The 22,648-nt window shown below is 39.6% G+C and overlaps 1 protein-coding gene across 1 annotated transcript in view; it reads left to right on the top strand.

The window, feature by feature from the left end:
* Positions 1–21,964, top strand: part of fam171a2a (family with sequence similarity 171 member A2a) — a 96,844-nt gene extending 74,880 nt beyond the window's left edge. Inside the window, exons 4-8 of the mRNA XM_022664984.2 lie at positions 2,516–2,674; positions 5,119–5,298; positions 16,253–16,366; positions 17,651–17,777; positions 18,840–21,964. Of these exons, the coding sequence (XP_022520705.2) occupies positions 2,516–2,674; positions 5,119–5,298; positions 16,253–16,366; positions 17,651–17,777; positions 18,840–20,379 (2,120 nt within the window). The 3' untranslated portion in view covers positions 20,380–21,964. The remainder of the gene's footprint in view (positions 1–2,515; positions 2,675–5,118; positions 5,299–16,252; positions 16,367–17,650; positions 17,778–18,839) is intronic.
* The last annotated feature ends 684 nt before the right edge of the window (positions 21,965–22,648 follow it).

Raw genomic sequence — 22,648 nt, 5'->3', positions numbered from 1 at the left:
AATGCACTGAAATGCATCTCCAAGCTCCAATTTGATTATTTGATGTATGACTTTAATCCTGTCGCACAACAAAGTTGACACAGTCAAAAATCCAAATGAAGACCACAGAAAGCCACAGTTGATAACATGAATGGAAATTTACACAGAGAACCTACCATGGGTAACATTAGTCTTTTAGCTGGAAAACAGGAAGTGAATGAAAAAGTAGTAAACTGAAAATAAGCATGATTAATGATTCTAAGTAAAGAAAACTATAATTAAAAAAAAAAAACTCTTTCTTTGTTAATCTACACAAAAGTCTACAATTTCCCTCCTGAAAACATTTTTTTGGGTAAGTAAAGCGCTTCCATTTATTTAAAGTAAGCTTAGATTTCCATATTTTTACTAAGGCTGAGTGCAGCAGCATTAGCATTAGCAAATAACCGCTAGCACTAGCCAGGGTGATATTAGCTAGCTGTTTGACCCACGTACCTCATAAACGGTACGTTAACATGCTAAGCGTGCCGGCTACAGTCCAATATACTTGCCTCTGAACTGCAAAAGAGCTAGCGCTTAGCGCTGTTAGCGGCTAATGCTAATGATGCTAAGCTAGTGCTTAGTATATTAGAGATTCCATCACCAGCTTTCCTATTAAATCTGGGGAGCTAGTGATTGAAGCCCTTTTTTCTGGAACCAAGCTTCATTCTTCACACTAGTTTACGTTGGTTAATGTTTACCTGCTGTTTTTATCTGATAAAAAGAAAATCAATACTCTTACTGTATTTATTTGTTCATTTGTTACAGGAATTTAGGTTGACACTTTCACCAAGAAAAGCAATAAAAGTCCTTTCAGTCCTTGTGAATTTTATCTCTAAAGTACTCTAGGGCAGAGACAATGCACTGAACTGGAAAGTGTGTGCGACCGCTCAGAAGAATGGCCTGAGTGAATAAACGTGTGAGTGTGATGGAGAGATAGAAAGATGAAAAGCGAGAGAGTGGAGGAGCGTCTCGGTGTGTCTGGAGTTGACCTGGAGCTATGCTGCGGTAGCCAGGCTGTCCGAGCCAATCAGAGGCGAACGATTGCAGCGCTAATCGAAACAGGCAGCCCATAGTCAGATGGACACGGGTGTATTTATAGGACTTCATTTCTCTTTTCTTCTTCCTTTGGGCCGAGCTGAGCGCAGACAGAATTACTATACAGTTGGACACTCTCATAACTGCTGTACTCACCAGAGTCTACAGCTGATTTTGCTGGTTTTAGACCAAGTTTACATTTAATATATCACTTTTTTTCGCCACAAAGAAAATAGCATAAATGTATTATTATAAGTGTATTAACTACATTTTAAAATTTTACGATTTATGTTTGGACATTTAACATTTAGTTTTCCAGCAGACATACTAGCAAAACAAAACATAGTTGCCTCATTAGGGCTATCCTAATCCTGACTTTATTTCAGCAGTGCTGTCTTTGTCACACCTTTAACTAGCTAGCTACCTCGTTAATGCCACTTTAGTCATACATCTTCCTTAGTAGAGCTGTTCTAATCATAAATGTTTGTAAACAGTGCAAATTTAGTCATAAATTAAGTCAGGTCTTTGGTAAGAAAACAGATGCTAATGCTAAGTTAGCTCAGCTAGCCTTATTAATTTTTAGCAGGAAAACAGTTTAAGGCCCGTTTGTGAAGGGGTTGTAAATGCAGACTGATTATGATAAGTGATGCTGAAAACTTTATCTAATTGAATTAGTTGAGTAGAGTTTAAAAATGAACTTAAACCTGCCGTTTTGGGAGGGAAGGGGGTGGAGTGTTGGGTCTTCCACAGCTTAAAAAAAATGTAATGCCTTTTTTTTAGCCATTTTCTCACAAATATTTTCAGTTGTCAAATATTTGGTGCTTCTCTAGTTTATATTTGAACATCTAAACAGTCAGAGCTGTGGAAGTGAATCTATAACAAGACTTCAGTGCTTCAGATGCACTCTTCTGCTTCATGTCCTCAAAATCAGTAAGATTGTAAACCAACTTATATGTATACTGTGGTCTTGTGATGCTTAAACCATGTATCTTTAAAACTGTGCTAATCCGTCCATCACAGTGATAGCAACTAGCTTACATAGCTCACATTGCTGCGTTGGTTAAGTTTTGTTGTCATTTGTCTTAAATATACAGCTCTGGAAAAAAAAGAGAGCTCTTAAAAATGATGAGTTTCTTTGATTTTACCAGATTAAAAACCTCTGGAAAATAATCAAGAGAAAGATGGATGATCACAAGCCATTAAATCCAGCTGAACTATTTGAATTTTTGTACCAGGAGTAAAGCAGCATAAAGTCATCCAAAAGCAGTGTGTAAGACTGGTGGAGGAGAACATGCCAAGATTCACCATTATTTGACTAAATACTGTAGTGATCTCTGAACTCTTAAAACTTGTTTTCTTTGTATTATTTGAGGTCTAAAAGCCCTGCATCTTTTTTATTATTTCGGCCATTTCTCATTTTCTGCAAATAAATGCATTAAATGCATTAATTGTTGTGTTGCAGGCTCCAGAAGTCAGCCGTGGGTGCAGCTGCAGAGGAAAGCCATTCGTCCAGCTCTGAACACCTCCCACATCACACTCTCCGCCATGCTCACTTCCACCAGGAGTCAGTACGAGCTCGGGGGGTTCCCTTACCCCTTGGGCCTGGAGGTCAACTCCACAGGTGATTTGAAGCCTTCTGTGAAACTGTATGCTAACTTATAGGACAATAATGTAATGAGAATATTGAGATGTAATTGAGATATTACCAATTAACAATTCAAACTCAAATATATCACAATATAGTAACATGTTTAGTAACAATGACGACCAAATAATCACAATTTTCATTAAAAGGTTATTCTTCTATTTTAGTCTTCTTCTTCTTTTTATTTATTTATTATTTATTTATTTATTATTTATTATTATTATTATTATTATTTTATTTATTATTATTTTTTTTTTACTAAAACTATTTATTTTTTATTTTTTTTTACCTCTGTAACGTCCGGGAAATAAAAAAAATAAACACTTAATTTTAATAACTTTTATTAAATAATATACTCTGCCTCCTAAAAAAGGTCACCACAAGATAATAGGTAAGAGCCTCCCATTGTTAATAATGTTTTTAGCTGACAACAAAGTATTTAATACTTACTGATGCAGTGAGTAGCTTCTCGTTTCTTCAACAAGCGAAAAAAAAAAAGATGTTAATCTGTTTCAGAGGTGTCAAATTATTGACTTGCGTCAGGCAAAGAAAAATTAATGCTAAAAACTTGCTGAAACTACTGAAATCATTTTAAGAACTGTTCAACGTATTATTAAAAAGTGAAAGGACAGTGAGGAAGCATCATCTTCCAGGAAGGATCGTGATTGGACATCACTTAAACGTTTGGTGAAATCAAATCATAGAAAAACAACACTAAAACTCAGGGATGTGTTTAATAGTGAAAGTAAGAGCATTTCCACACAGACAATGTGAAGGGTTAGATCAAATTTCTTTCGTATTCTCAATATGGTCGTCATCATAGGATGATTCCTTACTGGTATTCAGTTTTATAGCTGTCAGCCTCTATCATGTAATTAATAGTCCTCTACAAATTTTACAGAAATATTGTAACTTCGGGTATCTTCTGCCACTCTTAACAAGCAGTCTGGGCAGATCAGATCTGGCACATGGCCTTGGGAATTTTCATTTCCACTTGTCCCACACTTCACACTGAAAGGAACTGCCCCCCACCCCTCATGTTAGAGTGTTGTCCCAGTGCTTATGCAATTCCCAGCCTAGCTGAGTGATCTCCTCCAGCTCAACAACATACTTACAGTAGGAGCACGGCCTTGTGCAAACAGCTCAGAACTGTTCTTTGTTGCTGTTCCACACCCAGATATGCATCACTGAGTGTCTGTAGAGTGACTGTAGATGTCGTTCTGTTTAGATGTCATTCTATTCTCCTTGTTTAAAACCAAAGGTTGAATTTGAATGGTCTAAAAAAGAGAAAGAGGATCTAAAATTACAATATTGACTTACCATACAATATATAGATATATCCTTAATAGTTTTTGTGGCGCTCATTGTTTCCCATTGTGTCTAATGTACTGTAAGCCGTGACACACATCTGTCTGTCAACTTAGTTTTTATTTTATTTATCTATTTTTTGTTTCATATTTTTATACATTTTATATTTCAATTCCAATGTCTAAATGCCCTTAGTAATTATAAGTGGGATACCATATATAAATCGTTTTTTTCACTTTGGATTATAAGGCGTAGTATCAGTGAACGTCTGTTTTCATACATAAAGCGCACCGGATTGAAAGGCACATTATTCGATACTAATAAGGAACAGGGGTGTCGCCATGTTTTCCTTCTAATTCAGCAGGCCTCGGGACTGTGTGGTGGGGGTGAGGGGGAGGGGTAGCTAACTAAGTTAGGTAAAGTTAAGCCAAGTAAACAAAACTGTAATTCTTAAAGAAAAAAAAAATCTTTAAAAGTCAAACTTTAAAAGAGTGCTGGATGTTAATCTACACAAGTTTCTCTCCTGAAATCTGTTTATTTGGGTGACTAAGGAACTTCCATTTATTTACAGTAAGCTTATATTTCCAGATTTGCACTAAGCCTGGGTGCAGCAGCATTAGCATTAGCATTAGCTTCTTTATTTTCATCAGGTTCTAATTTTTGTAGCTTTCAGTTTAAAATATGGCCCTAAAATGATATCAGTAATATTACAGGTTGTTTAAAAAATTAATATAAAAGTTTATATGGTGATATTATTGCATATCAGTGATCAAGTCAATGATCCAGCATGTCATGATACTAATAATACACTCCATATATTTAGGAATAAAGTAAAATAAATGATACTGGACATATAATCAAGATATAATCAGATAATTACTGAGAAATGAGAAAAGTGTGTGAGTGAATCTTCAGCAAAAAAGTTGTTCCCTGATGATCCATATGGACCTAAAAACCTATTTTTACGATAACAATATTCTAAAATTTTGGTGATATTATTGTGTACGATATTGCACACTTGTAAAACTAGATTTTATTAATTTAAAGGGTATAAAAAATCTTCTGTAGAACATGTTGTGGTACATTATTATTTCTTATTTTTGTTTTGACAGGCTCAAACGGCAGCTGGGTTGAGCTGACTCCAGTGGCTGCAGTGTGCGCCAGACTCACTGGACCCAACGGCACTGAGGTGGAGGTCTCGGACCCCATCCACGTATCTGTTCCCCTTCCCTCAGACTCGCCTCTCAAGACTGCCACCAGTGTACCCGTCTGGAGGTTCGAGGAGCGAGCAGGTAAAGAAAAGTTTACAGGATAAGGAAAAAAACTTATTAGCTTTTAGGAGAAGTCACTACATTTTTTGAACTCATGGTCAAATAAATATTTGCAAAAATAACTGACCTTTAAAACGGTGTCTAGTTGCTATTTGTAAGAAAAAAAAACACCAGGTACAAAGAATGATTCAAAATGTACTTACTTGCACAACTCATGGTCATATGTGTAATGCAACAAGGAAGAGGTCTCTCCATCGAGTTGTAGAGGTTCCTCATGGTGTTCTGCAGTAATCTTATTTCTTAATCACTCATGCAGTTCCTGCTGATTTTGCTTTAAGATCTGAGAATTGACAGCTTGTCCAGTAGCATCCCAGAGATTTTTAATCAGGGATTGTTAATTGATTCTTGCTTGGAGCAGCTATTTTTGGAGTATTTTTATTTCTGTTGATGAAACAGCAAGCAAGGGCAACAGCTGCATGTGAGCGGTATTTAGAAATGTAATCTAATTTAAACTATAAAAACATTATAAATATTAGTTTTCTGTATATTACTGTATACAGCTCTAGAAAAACATAAAAGACCGCTTAAAAATGATAAGTTTCTTTGATTTTAGCAAATTTAAAACCTCTGGAATATAATCAAGAGGAAGATGAATGATCACAAGCCATCAAACTAAACTGAACTGTTTGAATTTTTGCACCAGGAGTAAAGAAGCATAAAGTTATCCAAAAGCAGTGTGTAAGACTGGTGGAGGAGAACATACCAAGATGCATGACAACTGTGATTAAAAAGCAGGGATGGATGGATGGATGGATGGATAGATAGATACTTTATTTATCTTTGCATTATTTGAGGTCTGAAAGCTCTGCATCTTTTTTGTTATTTCAGCCATTTCTCATTTTCTGCAAATAAATGCTCTAAATTACAATATTTTTATTTGGAATTTGGGAGAAATATTGTCCGTAGTTTATAGAATAAAACGACAATGTTCATTTGACTCAAACATAAACCTATAAATAGCAAAATCAGAGAAACTGATTCAGAAACTGAAGTGGTCTCTTCATTTTTTCCAGAGCTGTATAACTGAATGCTGCTCATTTCTTGATGGCTCCTGAAGGAGCTTTAAATGCTAATGCTACTTAAACTCCTTAAGCAATATCCCCAGTCCAGTCCAGCAGTCTAGACCAAATGGAATGAAGCTACAGTAGATCCATCTGTGGCTCAGCTGGGCTGATTCAGACATGCGTGGGTTAAAGCTCTAGGGCCCTGATGGCAGTGCCTGTTCACTAAAGAGGCTGTTACGCAACCCTGGTGCATGCTGGGTGAGCACAAGAGGAATAGGCTGATCACATCCTTTTGGTGCTGTGCTCTTCGGCTGAAGGGAAAGTGTGTCAGGGATGTGGCAGTGAGGCGCACTTTCTTATTCAAATGCTACATGCTGGTTCAGTAATGCAGTCGTTTCTTATTCACCTGAGCGGTGTTCCCCGGCACTCGTGCAGGGCAGTGAGGAGACCCCCTCAGTGCTCAGTGCTGCAGTTGGCTGTAATTTAAAGAGAGATAGAGGAGTAGAGTACGGTGGCCCTGAAGTGCAAAACAAATTAACATGTCAGAAAACAAAATTACAAAAACTAAAACACATTTACAAAACTTAAAACAAATTTACAAGACGCAAAACACTTTTACAAATACTGAAACACTTTTACAAACGCTGAAACACTTTTACAAACGCTGAAACACTTTTACAAACTGCGATTTCTGACGGAAAGGGAGGGTCTAACACACAGGAAGTGCTTGATGCGGACCCTCCTTGTCAGTCAAGCTGCGTTACGATGAGAGAGTGGAGTTATGGACACTAAACTATGTTTTGTGGCACGTATTTTAGCAGCAGCAGTAAATACTTAAACTATCCCTGTCCTGTTGCTACCCCCGCCGCGGGGTTCACCTAATGCCCGGCGGCCATCAGCCACTGCCCCCGCCGCGGGGTTCAGCTAATACCCCAGGGGTTCAGCCACTGCCCCGCGGTTATCAGCCACTGCCCCCGCCGTGGGGTTCACCTAATACCCCGGGGGTTCAGCCACTGCCCCTCGGTTATCAGTCACTGCCCCCGCCGCGGGGTTCAGCTAATGCCCGGCGGCCATCAGCCACTGCCCCGCGGTTATCAGCCACTGCCCCCGCCGCGGGGTTCTCCTAATACCCCGGGGGTTCAGCCACTGCCCCGCGGTTATCAGCCACTGCCCCTGCCGCGGGGTTCACCTAATACACCGGGGGTTCAGCCACTTCCCCGCGGTTATCAGCCACTGCCCCCGCCGCGGGGTTCAGCCACTGCCCCGCGGTTATCAGCCCGCGGCGGGGGCAGTGGCTGAACCCCGCGGCGGGGGCAGTGGCTGATGGCCGCGTGGCATTAGCTGAACCCCCGGGGTATTAGGTGAACCCCGCGGCGGGGGCAGTGGCTGATGGCCGCCGGGCATTAGCTGAACCCCCGGGGTATTAGGTGAACCCCGCAGCGGGGGTAGCAACAGGACAGGGATAGTTTAAGTATTTACTGCTGCTGCTAAAATACGTGCCACAAAACATAGTTTAGTGTCCATAACTCCACTCTCTCATCGTAACGCAGCTTGACTGACAAGGAGGGTCCGCATCAAGCACTTCCTGTGTGTTAGACCCTCCCTTTCCGTCAGAAATCGCAGTTTGTAAAAGTGTTTCAGCGTTTGTAAAAGTGTTTCAGTGTTTGTAAAAGTGTTTTAGCGTTTGTAAAAGTGTTTCAGCGTTTGTAAAAGTGTTTCAGAGTTTGTAAAAGTGTTTCAGTGTTTGTAAAAGTGTTTCAGCGTTTGTAAAAGTGTTTCAGAGTTTGTAAAAGTGTTTCAGCGTTTGTAAAAGTGTTTCAGCATTTGTAAAAGTGTTTCAGCATTTGTAAAAGTGTTTTAGTGCTGGTAAAAGTGTTTCAGCATTTGTAAAAGTGTTTCAGTGCTGGGAAAAGTGTTTTGCGTCTTGTAAATTTGTTTTAAGTTTTGTAAATGTGTTTTAGTTTTTGTAATTTTGTTTTCTGACATGTTAATTTGTTTTGCACTTCAGGGCCACCGTAGTAGAGGAAGGCAGGATGTTGTATTCAGTGCTGGTTCTGACAGTCTCTCAGTGGAGGAATAATAGCTTGCCTTGCTTATAAAATAGATATAATCATTGCTCTCATCTTTTAAGATCTTCTTCAAAGAATCTTTGACTGGGTACATTTGCGGGCTTAGTTCTTAATCAGGGGTTGCTTCTCTGGTGGGGCGCCGAATGGTCTAAAGCACTGCCACTATGAGCAAGAGATCGCAGGTTCTACCCTGCCATTAGTTGTTGACGCTCAGAAGAAGCAAAATTGGCCTTGCTCCCTCCGGGTGGGTAGATGGCGCTCTCTCCCCACATCACTAAAGGGTGATGTCTGCAGCACAGGGTGTCTGTGAGCTGATGTATCAGAAATGAGTCGTTGCGCTTTCCTCCGAGTGTGCTGTGAGTAGCAACTCGGCAATGATGCATCAGCAGCAGCTTGAAAAGAAGCAGTGGCTGACTTCACATGTATCAGAGGAGGCATGTGCTAGTCTTCACCCTCCTGGTGTGTTGGGGCATTACTAGTGATAGGGGAAGACCTAAAGAGTGGGTTGGGTATTTGGCTATGTAAATTGGGAAGAAAATGGGAAAAAATAGAAAAAAAAATAAAATGCTTCTCCGGTAAGCTTTTTTAAGCTGTTGCGCTCAGCGTGAATTTAGTTTTCTCCCATTCTCGTATTTCCGCCCATTCTTGGGCTCCCTATCTCCTTGTTAGGGTTTTTTTCCCCAGCCGTGTCCCAGGTAGTGTATTGGACCGCAACCCTGGCGACACGGGTTTGATCCCGCGTGAGGCACAGTGTGTTCATGTATTTATTTTTTTCTTTCTTCTTGGGTTTGCCTGCTTTGAGGTCAACTGTTCTGCAATTGGGTTCAACAACCCTCTGGGCTGGAGAGCTACTATTCTGTAGCACTTCATCTCATTACAGTTAATTTACCAAAACAGATTAATTTTTTTCTAATTTAATTGTCGACCCCTGCTCTAAATGGTCTTTAAAAGATGATTTATAAATAGCTACAAAACGTGCCACAAGAGGGCATAAAAGTCTTTCCTCTGTGGCACTATAAAATATACTACTATAAGTTTCTCGGAGGATGCTTTTGGGAAGTTTACCTCCTGGTGAGAAATGTTGAGTTGACTGCTAGACATGCCTCTATGACACACTCAAATATTCTCATTTTGCAGACTTATCAGACGTTATTGTTGGACGAATTCCTCACCATCTAGGCTGTCTGTCAACCAGCAACAGTCCTCTTCATTTGCAATAGCATCATGAAGGAGCAGCATAGACTGATACGGAATGAAACTGTATCATTTGTCACAATAAATCCAGGTTTTATTTGGGATTTGAAAATAGTTGGATTCGAGTATAGGTGCTTTTTGGTGAGCACTTCAATCCTGCCTTTGCTGTGGAGCAACACACAGCCCCAACTGCTGATGTGGCGATCTCATTTGGGAAGCCCTCATATACAACAGTCAGTCACCCCTAGTAGTAATACGAGGAACACTAACAGCTCTGTGATGAGCATTTTTCAGAAGGGTAATGCTCACCCACACACATATTGCAGAATTAACACAAGAGGGCAGCACTGTAAAAAGTTTATCAGAGGATATTTTTGGCTAGTGTACCTCCTGGTGAGAGTTGGTAAACTGACTGCTAGACAGGCCTCTAGGTCACACTCAAATATTCTCAATTTGCTGAATTATCAGACAATATTATTAGACAAAGACAAGCAGGATGGGCCATTTTGCCAAGTTACCCCCCATCTAGTTCGTCCGTCAGCCAGCAACAGTCCTTTTCGTTTGCATTAGCATCATGAAGAAGCAGCCTAGATTGATATAGACTGGAACTGTATTTTTTATTTTCTTTTACAACAAATCCAGGTTTTGTTAGGGATGCATTAACAGTCAGGTATGATCACTTCAGCCCTGCCTTTGCTGTGGAGCAACACAGTGCCCCAACTGCTGATGTGATGACTGGAAAGCCCTCAAATATGGCAATCAGTCACCCCTAGTAGTTATACGAGGGACATAAACAACTCAAAGACGTGTATGTACGTGACATCTTGTGGCCACGTGTGTTGCCTCTTGTGGTAGGGCTCCAAACTGGCACTTTTTTTAGCAGGATAATGCTCACCCACACACAGTATAAGTTTTCCAGGAATGTCTCTTGCTAGATTTCAACCATTGTTTGACCTGTGGCTAAATGTATGTCAATTGAGCATGAGACCAGCTAGGATGCCAGCTTTGGCAAACTATGAGGGTGCAGGATCTACAGGTCCAGCTGCAACATCTATCATGTTGGGAAATAAACTGATTCCACATTAAAGATGTGCGATAATGCGTTCAAGTTTACAGCCCTAGATATAATATGTTTACTATGGAATAGAAACTCCCTTAGCCTTTCTTAATAGCTTTTTAAAATGTGTTTACGAAAATATAAAGCTATGAAAGTCTTTCATACTATAATGTTTTCCTTTATAGAGAGGATGTAAAAAAGCCTGTATGCTATATTTAGCTTCCATTGGCTGTAAAAAGAAATCTCAAATTATCTCCAACCAAGCAGCTTAGTCTGAGGAATCCTAATCCTGCAGGCCCATTTGCTCAGGCCTTTAGATGAGAGCATTCTTTAACAGCACTGAGAACAAGGCCTGCACAGTTAGCGCCGTTGCTAGGGTGGCGTATTTTGAGATTCAGTGTGAGGGGCATTTTTTTTTTTGGTGTTGTGAAGCATGTGTCAGGAACAGAGTGTATCATGGCAAGAAGATTTTCACCAACCACAGTCTCTCCTTTTTTATTAAAACTGACCCAATTTAGATTTCTTTAGATATTGAATGCATGTAGAATATATTAAAAATTCTAAATTAAGCAGTAATACCTTGTTTAACCTGAGCACTTGCTATTTAAAGCACTGTTGATGGTGGCTGGACACCATATTTGGGTCAGTTTCTCAAATAATTTCCCTTAAGGTAACAGTAACAGTGCAAAGTAGGCACTTTCATATTAGGGTTTGCACTACGGTTTATTTGTACCTCTTACTAGTTGTGATTCTCATTCCTCTTTCAGACTCTGCGTCTTTACAGTGGACATCATGTTGTTGAACTTAATTTTTTAAAGTTTTGTTGCACATAACACTGAATAAAACCTATTTTCTATTACAATAGACATTAACAAAGCATTGAAAAAGTTTACCAGCCAATAAAACAGTAGCTGGTCCCCACCAACTGCACTGGAAGTCAAAAAGGGCTTATTTTTATTTATTTTATCTAATTAAGAACCCTTTTTGGTACCACTTTAAACTAAGACTACCTTTATAAAGGGTTTATAAATTGTTTAAAACTAATTTATTAATGGTTACTATTTAGGTTGTAAATGCCTTAAAAATCATTAATAATCAGTTATAACACGTATGTAGAAAGGGCAACAATGACCTGTTGTTTGTCAAATAGTGAATTATATTACACAGACATCTATATTTTTGCCCTTTCTACGTTATTCTACGTTATAACTGATTATTAATGATTTTTAAGGCATTTACAAACTAATTAGTAACCATTTATAAACTAATTGTAAACCATTTATAAACCCTTTATAAATGTAGTCTTATTTTGAAGTGGTACCCACTTTTTCAATCAAATTTATTCATGGTTTGTAAAGTGAAAAGGTCAATATTATATATATATCAGTTATGAAACTAACAATGGTAAATACAAGATTCCAATGCAATGGAAATAAAAAGCAAAATATTATATAAAACCTTTAGAATTGTACTGTATTAGATTTTATATTAGAATGTGTATTGCAGAAAACAACATTCTTACCATCACTTGGAAATAACACAGGTCTGAAAGGATTAAACCATAATAATCAACAGAATTGTAGGTTTTTCTTAATTAAAATACCAGCATGGCCGTCATTGCTAAGCCTGGATGTAGGTCTTCGGGTCTCCTGCTGCTGGGAATTAAGTAATAACTAATCCATATGTACTGGATTGTAATGTCTGACTGTGGAAGGGGCATCTGGTCCCAAGAAAAATCCCCTCTGATCCTGTTGACCCTCACTGTGTTTATGATGTGGTTGCTGTTGTTTGTTTGAGAGGACGGCCATTAAAATGCCTCATAGGGAGACTTGCCTTTCATTGACTATAATGTGATAATAATTGAACATCTGCAAACTGCGATTAAAATTGGAATAATTTGTTGACACAAACTAAATGGGTAAATTTAGGTGTATTATTGCATTTAAGGATCATTTGATTTGGAAAAAAGGAAAGGAAGCTGTAGTACACCACTGTTGGGACACCACAAGGCATCAGTTGCAGCAATTCTGAATGCAAATCTTTTGTCAAATAGTATTTTCGCACTATAAGGCGTTATAGGGCGCATCGGATTATAAGCCGCACAATCAATAAACGTCTATTTTCATACATAAGGTACACAGCTTTATAAGGCACATTATGCGATACTAGTAAAGAACAGGGGTGTCGCCATGTTTTCCTTCTAATATAGCAGCAGTAAAGCTGTAAAGCTAAGCTAAGTAAACAAGACTGTAATTCTTAAAAAAAAACATTTCTTTTAAAGTCAAATGAGTTCTGGATGTTAATTTACATATATTTATCTCCTTATTTACAGTAAGCTTAGATTTTCAGATTTCCAGATTTTTGTGGCTAATGCTGCCTGACAGTATTATACTGAGGAGTTCCAGTGAGTGTTCCAGTAAGCCAGGGCGATAATAGCTAGCGGTTCAGCCCACGTAGCTTGTTTTAACATGGTAAACAAGCAGACTACAGTCTGATATACTCACCTCTGAATGGCAAAAGAACTAGCACTTAGCACGGTTAGTGGCTAATGCTAATCCTGCTCTAGCAGTGCTAGCCAGGGTTAGCAGCAGGCTACAGGCTGTTAATACTCACCTCCGAACGGCAAAAGTGCTAGAACTTAATGCGATTAGCGGCTAATGCTAACACTGCTCCAGTCTCGGTGCTGGAGAACTAAACTGAAACTCCTGTATAATGCTGCACTTTAGCAGAGTGGCTTTACTGCTCCTTACAACCTAGCCACTTCTTCCAGCTAACCCTGAGCAAAAAGTGTAAATGTCAGTATACTGTTTATTATTTTTGCAAAGAAAATAAAACTAAACCCATTGAGATCTCACGTCTGTTGCGGAACTCCATCATTCCCACTACAGCCTGCTATTTAAACAAGGTTCCTCCAAACCACGAGACTCAAACTACCACATCGTCATTGTCAATTATATCGACTAATCGTTGCAAGCCTACACTGAATAGAATAAGACTTGTATTAACATTCCAAATGAAAAGTTGGACTGGACTGTCGATGGCTTTTTAAACCAGCACTATGATCTCTGATTGCTGAAACATTGTATAAAATTAAAGGCCTTAAAATATCTAAATGCTGTTCTTTAGCACTGTACAACAAATACACTGCATTGTCTTACTTGCTGCTTAATCCACTAGCCTTATGTCAATGGCACTGGTCTGGGGACACCAGAGCCCTGGTTTCCTGTTATAATGCAGATCTGGATCACTGCACACAGAATTAGATGATACAGAGACCCAGATACAGCCTGGTTCCTCAGTCCAGCAGACTAAAACAGCTCAGTTCAGTGAGTTGTGGTTAGTATAGTATGGGCATGAATATGCAGCATGTGTGTGTGGGGGGGAGCAGAATGAACTACGCTTCAGAAATGAGTCCTGTTATGAAGAAAAGGATGATGCAGCAGTTTGTTGTGGGCGTATGTGGGATCATGTGCTCACTGTGTTAACAGGACAGTCTTCCTTTGAGGCCTATTTGTTTTGGAGATGGATAAATAATGTCACGGATAATAAAGAGCTAAGCCAAGAGAAGCAGAGGAGGCACACAGGGGCTGTGCTGGGGAAACCCCTCTACCCCACCCCACCCCACTTCACCTTCAGGGACTGAGCAAGGGCCTCTGTTCCTAAAGTGGATTTATATCCCCATCTAGTGGAAATACTGCAGAATAGGCTTTACACAGTGAGACTTAAATGTCTGTATATGTATAATAAATCGGTTATTATTAATATAACCCATTTACTTTACTCTGTGTAACTATATTTTTAGAAGTTTACAGTGAATGAACACATTACAAATCTATACAGTGTTCTATAATTAACAGGGATCGTATGGTCATGAAAAACCTGGAAAAAGTCATGGAATTTGAAAAAAGCTATTTCCAGGCCTGGATAAGTTTTGAAAAAAATAAAAATACACAGAAAGTTTTGTAAAAGTAATGGAAGTTTGCTCTACAATTTTTTTTTTATTTAAGAAGAAGCTATTTTGCTAACAAATACATCAGATCAGTTAGTTTAGTAATTTAGCCCTACACAATGAATCTGAGAATTTGACACACATTTATTGTTGAAGATTCTGTGTCAACATTGTTTTCAAATTTATTTTAGGCCTATTTTTATTCAATTTTAATTATAATTTATAATATTGTTTGTCCATGTCTATGCACTGCTGAAAGATAATGTGGTCATTAAAATTTGCGTTAAAGGCATGGAAAAGTCATGGAAACGTATTGTTTAAAAAGTGTATAAATCCCGTTTTAATAACACTTGTGTAATGATTTTGAATAAATAAATTAATAACAAGCTATTTAAGCGAATCCAAGAATTCCATGTCCGACATGTTATCTTGAGATAACCCCTTTAACCCCCTTTAATAAAGTAAACTTTAATTCAAAGTGATATCACACATCTTCACACTGTTATTTTCAAGGGACTAAAGACACTTGATAATATTATTATTAATAATTTCACTTACTATTCATCATATTGTCATCATATTGTTGGCTGAGGTAAAGATTAAGCTGCCCAACCTGTCTTGGTAAACATTAAAATGTATCTTTGAAACAGAACAAGTTGCAACTCTAGGTTAAGCACGTTTCCATTCTATGCCAATTTTCACAAAAATTGCATGCAAGTAAAAATAAAAAGTGATTAAGCTTCTTAATCAGACTGCTGTGTAGTCTGGAAACGTATAAATATAATAAATGATTAAAATACAGACAAACCTTAAATATATAGTGTTTTTTCATTATTTTAAATAAAATCAAAGTTACTGTATGATTTTTGATGTTTCTTCATAGTCTGGATGACTTTATTATTCCATCACAATTTAGGAAATAAAATTAAATAAAAACATTAAACGAGATGGTTTGTCCAAACTTTTGACTGGCACTCTTTTTGACTGGCAAATTCAGTCATTTTTCATATTGAGTGCCAAACGGTACCGTATTTTGATAATGACCCAGTGGGATATAAGAACATAAGAACTCCAGATTATTTTTTTTTTTTTTTGTAAGACATGTAGACGTTCAGCCGCCTTCTCTCCACACAAACCTGCATCAGTGCTCATTTCTTTATTGTGTAAATGCATGATGAATCACACTTTAATGTGATTTTGCACACTAAGAATGTGTAGCCAATCTTGGGAATATTTTAGGGAAAAGAGAGATGTTGCAAGCTGGAATTGTCAGAAATCATTAAGCCACATTGTTTCCACATCCCTCCTCAGGGGTTTTCTACAAATATCAAGCCCCTTACTCCCCTGTATCCCTACAGTCCTCAGCTGCAACATCTTAAAGTATATCATTATTATCATTTGACTTACTCAAACCTTATTAATTAACGTTTAAGCTTCCTTTTTCTTGGCATTGAACAAACATCATGTTATTTTAACAGCTAAATAATTATTCACATTGCAATTCTATCTAGCACAGTGTATAAAGTACTGGGATTACTAGCTGATTTAACCTGTTTTTAGCTTGAACCTTCATGTGAATTAAAGCAGTATCTGGTTAGGTTTCGATATAGATAATGATAATGGATGCTTTGCTCTTCTGTAGGTCTGTGGGTCAGAAGTGGGACCGGCTACATTAAGAGCGATGATTCTCAGATGACCTGGAGTTTTGTCGCCCCACATTTAGGCTACTGGCTTGCAGCTTTCCCATCATCAGTGGGTGAGTCTTGCTTTTTTTATTTTTGCTTTTTAACCTTCTTAAATGCGCCAAACCGAGGAGGGAGGAGTACAATTTTAAGGGTCATTCCACAGAATGGGTGCCATTTCTGTCCACAGGAAATTATATGTATAAATGTGCACACAAAATAACTTGAAAATACATTTTATTATTAAACATAGTGTATTTTACATTGACCTAGTTGCAAAAGTAAGATATGTAATTTAAAAAAAGAATAAAAACTACTTAGAACACTTTTTTTGTGTTCATAATGAATCCATAATATTTAACTTAAAATACACATTTTAGTTGTGTCCCTGGATTTCAATCAGTCCTGTTACCGTAACACATTAGCCCTAAACTTCTGGAACATTCTACAACAAGTCACATCTACAGGAAGTGACATCAGTTGGTTCTTCTGAAGATCATGGGAAGACCAACATTAAGTCCCCTCATTTGTTTTCCTGCATATTTGATCTTATTGTAACTACAGTATGGCTGAGGAGCTCAATCTCAACACTCACTCCTGTTACCTAAATTAATTCTTAGATCTTATTTGATTTTTTTTTTTTTTTTATAAAAATTTTGGGAAAATCACTAGAATGTGCTCTGTTACCTCATGCTATTAGCATAGCCGCCATTTAGCTATTTTTCATGTTTTTGCTAATTATATGCTAAAAACTCATTCCTGTTACTTTCAGTCCTGTTACTCAAAACATAAAAAGTAACAGGAATGAATGTCAGTAACAGGAATAAGTGCCATTAACAGAAGTGATTTGTTTGTAATAAATATCATTTATTTGAATATGCAGTCAAGCATTTCTTTAAAATAAGGACTTTCTTGAAATAAAATCAAATAAATGAGTGGACTTGCTTTTAAACATTCTTTTTTTAATGTCACATGAGTTCTGTAACAATTTTGGCTTAGAAACCTTGTAAAAAAATAGGTAAAGCTGCCTGAGTTTGACCAGTACATGTTTTAAATAGTTAAATAAGTGTGTTATTAGATTCAGAGTTAAGTTACAACAAGCAAATGGCACCCATTCAGTGAAATAGCCCATAAATATTTGATTAATACATTGTTTAAGAAGCCACTTTGGAGCTGAATGTGCATGAATATTCATTATTTTACTAATTATTAACTATAGCCTATTGTTTTGCATCTTAGCTAAAATAAAAAAAGGCATTTATATTGACAAAACATGCATTTTTTAAAAGCCTACCAAATAATCTTCCTGTGTTTATGGAAGTAATCACTTTCCTCATTGCTCAATTTGTCTATTGCAGGCACAGTCCTGAATCCTTCTGGTCTGAGAGACATCACCACATACCACACCATCTTCCTCCTGACCATTCTGGGCTCCATGGCCCTGCTGGTTCTAGTCCTGCTTTGTTTGCTGCTCTACTACTGCAGGTACCCATGTTTAAACTGCTCATGCCAAACAACTCTGCAAAACTGCAATATGCCAAAACACAGCTTAATGGCCTTTGATACTGATTAAGGATTGGCCTTTAGCCGGCTGTGAGGCTGCTTGTACCAGGTAGATTGGGACTGAAATCTGAAAGGAATTTGTTTCATTATGTACACTTATTAGCTTATTTAGCTTATTTAGCTCACCCTGAGCTCACACTAGCAGGCGACAGAACGACAAGTGACCATTACATACTCCTACATAGCATGAAGAAGCATCCAGAGATGGATGGCGAAAGTAGGATGGGCCGATTCCCATATTATACTCAGCAACTGGGGTGTTGGAAAAAAGAGCACTCTGGCCTGTTTTCTATATTATACTCAGAAACAAGAGAGTGGACACAGGCAGCACTCCGGCCAGTTCCTGTATTATACTTGGCAACCGGGGTGTTTCAGCACCTACACCATTAGGGCCGATTCCCATATTATACTCAGCAACCAGGGAGTTGGCATATTTGATTCGGGCCAATTCCTATACTATACTCAGTAACCGGGGTGTTGGGACATGCAGCACTGAGGCCAAGTTACAATTTATACTTGTCGAATGAGGTGTTGGGATGTGCAGCACTTATGCAGATTCCCATATTATACTCAGCAACCGGAGTTTTAGAGGATTTAGGAAAAGAGCCAGTTCCTTTAAAATACTCAGCAACCGGGGTGTTGGAACATGCAGCACTCTGGCCTATCCCCATGTTATACTCTAATAACGAGTTCTAATGGATTAGCAAATACCCTCTTTTCACTAATTGTATACTAGCACATGCATCACTTTTGCAGATTCACATAATATACTCAGCAACTGGAGCATTAGTAAATTTAGCAAAAGGGCCAATTGCTATATTATTCTCTGTAACCGGGGTGTTGGCACATGCAGAACTCAATCTCTATATTATACTCTACTAAACAAATTCTAATCGATTGGCAAACACCTTTTTTGGACTAATTGTATACATGGCAGTCCAATGTCCCCTGTTGTATCTGAAGCCTGTGCTTTTTCTTGTTTAGGAGGAGATGTCTGAAACCCAGGCAGCATCATCGTAAAATGCACATGTCCTCCACTCTGGACAGCTCCAAAAGGGACCAAGGTACATCTACTTCTCAGCTCAACCTCATAAGCAGTGCACACATGGAGACGGCCTCTTCCATCGGAGATCACGATGGAGTGAAATCGGACCTGTCCTCCACACGAGACTTGCACAGTTCACGTGAAGATTTCTTCAGGCACGGCCCAGGCCCCAAATCTCGACACCCTAACAAAGGAAGTGTGAACAGCAAGCGTGGCGAGAGCTTCCCTCTGCAGGCCACCCGTTCCACTAACACCAACAACCTGGACCTGCTCTTGCAGGATGACATGGCCAGAAGCTACAGCTCGGCCGAAGACTCTATCGATCGCAGGCGCAATCACCACCCCCATCCCCATCCCCATCTCCATAACGCCAAGGACAACCAAGGTTATACCTCAGACCCTCCATCTCCACCACCCTTGCTGCCCGCGTTTGCTGGCCTTTACCACAGCCGAGACAGTATGCCCCCGGATTACTCGTCCTCGCAGGCTGCAGATCACCTGAACACACAGCCTGGACAGCTCATCTTCTGCCATTCCATGGAGCAGATGAAGGAGAGCATGTACCGCAGCGTAGTGCCCACCTTGGTCATCCCTGCGCATTACATGCGTCTCTCCTCGGACCTGTCGGCCGTAGAGCAGGCCATGGAGAGGCAGCAGCAGCTGCAGCATGATATGGAGGGCATTCAGGTTAGCATGACTTTACCACGCCAGCAGAGTCAGCAGCAGCAGCAACAACAGCAACAGCAATCTACCATGCCACAGAAGGAGGATGACAAAGCTGAACAGAAAGGGGAACAGACTTCTCAGGAGCAGAACTGGGCTTCTGAAGCTTCTTCCTCAGGCCCTGTCCACATCCCTGTGCTGTTTGATGACTCCACCATGGCCCAGGTCAATGGGGAGCTAAAGGCCCTCACAGAGAAGAAGCTGCTGGAACTGGGCGTAAAACCACATCCTCTTGCCTGGTTCGTGTCCCTTGATGGGCGCTCCAATTCCCTTGTCCGGCACTCTTACATTGAGCTGGGCAACGAAGCCTTTAGACCCACTGCCCAGGAGCACCGGGCGGAAACGTACCCTGGAATTTCTGGGAAGTTGTCACAGAGAAAGGGCAAAGAAGAGAGCAAGATTAAGGAAGGTGGTGAGAGGAAGGCCCACGGCAAGATCTACTCCAAGCTTCCCGTTATTGACACTACAGATCCCAGTAGTAGCAGTGAAAGCCATACAGCCACATACTCGCCAGAGGACAGCTCCATGGCTCCACTGCTGGAAGAGGCACCGGAATGTTCTCGGGGAGGAACGTTCCCTCGCCGTGGACGCAGCAGGGACAACAGTGCCTGCAGCAGTGGCACCGAAGTCCACAGAGATTCGGTGACCAGCCCTGACGATGATGACAATGATGACAAGGATGAAGACGGGGAGAATAAGAAGAGCCCATGGCAGCGGCGTGAAGAGAGACCACTCATGGTGTTCAACGTCAAGTAGACTCAAGTAGATTGTGTCTTTTGAAAACAGATCTTGGCACTTCGTCTACACCTTCTACATCGCCCCTCTTGAATGCTCACTTGCGGTGGAAAGCACAACAAGACATGGATGAGGACATTTTTCCCAAGGACCAAGGGGCTGTTGACCTAGTCGTTTAGAAGTTGGCTAGCATCAGGACAGGTGAACTGAGTTTAGCAATGAGAGCCACTTGCCAGTTGGCACCTGGTAGTGGCTAATTCTCAAATAATACTCAAAAAGAAATCGTCCTGCAGATGCATTTAGGAGGAGAAATCACACAGGATGTAGACACACACACACAAGTTCACAAAACCAGAGGATGCCATATTTTTTACAGCCTAGTTTATTATTTGACATTTTTAAATCTTTGCTGTGGCTAAATTTCACTGTAACCCCAATCAAGATGGTGTTTACCCTTCTTCCAGTGACCCCTCCCGCTCACAAGAGCAGGAATGACTTTGAGCCATTTTTAAACTGACTTTGGGAAGTAATCCACAGGCCTTAAATGAATTCTCAGCGGAGAGAGAAAGCCTAATAAGCAAGACATACAAATCACAGGGACTTCAAGGAATCAAGGAATTAATTATGTTTTGTTTGCTTTTCCTAGAGATGTGGGCTTTATCCAGGTTATGGTTTTGTACGACTAACTGGAGCTGGAAGAATACAGAAATGCGTGTATGCATGTCTAAATCATACCTTTCATGAAAGGGAGTGAAGTAGTTGATTTGTTTAATATGTGCTTACTCAGTTTCATATATGATTACACTGAATTTTGCTTTTGGTAGAAGCTGCCCTTTTGAACCTGATCAACAGCACTTCCTTTTATTTTTTTATTTTCGTAACTCTGATTCTGATGAGGGTCCAGTTATTCAAGTCCTGTGAGATAGACTGAAATTTATAGGTTTTGTTTTAAAGAATGTACAATTACATTCTTACATTTACCTTATATTAATCTATTCAAACATACGTTTGTGTCAGATCCAGGTAAGTAAGCCATACTACACTGACATGCCAAATGGTAATGGTGAATGCTTGTGTGACATCTTTTTGGGGCCAGACTCCACCAGTCACGATTATTACCACCGTCTGCTGTGCTGTCTACTGTGGGTAGTAATGCCTTTTATGATGTATTCCCAGTGTATCAAGTAATGTTAAGTGGCCGCATAACCAGTCTCGCTCAAACTCAGATAAATTCCTGTCATTTTGCCATAACCACACTGGCCAGTTTTCAGCCTCACTCACAAGATAACACCTAGTACAGGTTTGGGTGTTCCAAAGCTGTCTCATAAAGTAACAATTCATGATCAAAATATCAAAAATGTCTTTGGTCTTATGACTTTTGGCATCTCTGTGTATGTCTTACATTCATCTCCTCAAACATATTGTACGTCCATGCTGCCTGTGACTGTATAGTGATAGATCCAAGTAAATGAGCCATATAGTTTGAAATTGCTGTCTAAATTGTGGACAATCTTGCAGTCTTTCTTATCTCTTTTTACTTGATCAGGATTGCAGGGGTTTTGGAGAGTCTCATTACATTAATAAAAACATTCTTATGTTGACCTTACATCATTTCTATACTTTAAAAAAGTTACCCTTTCAAAGATGTTGAGGCTTAAGTCTTAAGGTTTTCTTTGTAACTTTGTAAAATAAGACATTAGCTTTTGATCAATCAGTTATTTGAAGGAGATTTGAAGGATTTAAAAATATTTGCGCCCTCAGGAGGTTGCCACTTCGAATCCTGTTCAGGTAGCTTGCCATCAGCTACCAGAGCCCTGAGAGAGCAAAATTGACCTTGCTCTCTTTGGGTGGGTAGATGGCACTCTCTCCCCACATCACTCCAAAAAGGTGATGTCGATCAGCACAAGCGTCTGTGTGCTGATGTATCAAGTCACTGTGCTTTCCTCCGAGCGCGCAGTGATGCTACTCGGCAATTCTGCATCAGCAGCAGTTGGAAAAGAGTCAGCGGCTGACTTTTTGGATCTGCATTATTACAGATTAATGCATTATTGCCTGAGCGGCTAGCGCTCTCGGAGAAAACTCGGTTCCAATACATACACTCACAGAAGCCACATGCTGCCCGGCGCGTGATGGGTAGAGAGCTCCATCTGCCCATGGCCAATTTTGCAAGGCCAATTTTGCTGATAGCAAAGCTACATGAACGGGATTTGAACCTGCGACCTCCTGTTCATAGTGGCAGTGCATTAAACCGATGGACTACTCAGCGCCCAATAAATGCTGTTTTGCTGTA

This window comes from Astyanax mexicanus, chromosome 19, assembly GCF_023375975.1.
Source record: "Astyanax mexicanus isolate ESR-SI-001 chromosome 19, AstMex3_surface, whole genome shotgun sequence".
Taxonomy (NCBI): Eukaryota; Metazoa; Chordata; class Actinopteri; order Characiformes; family Acestrorhamphidae; genus Astyanax; species Astyanax mexicanus.
This window is presented reverse-complemented; position numbering and strand designations above follow the sequence as displayed.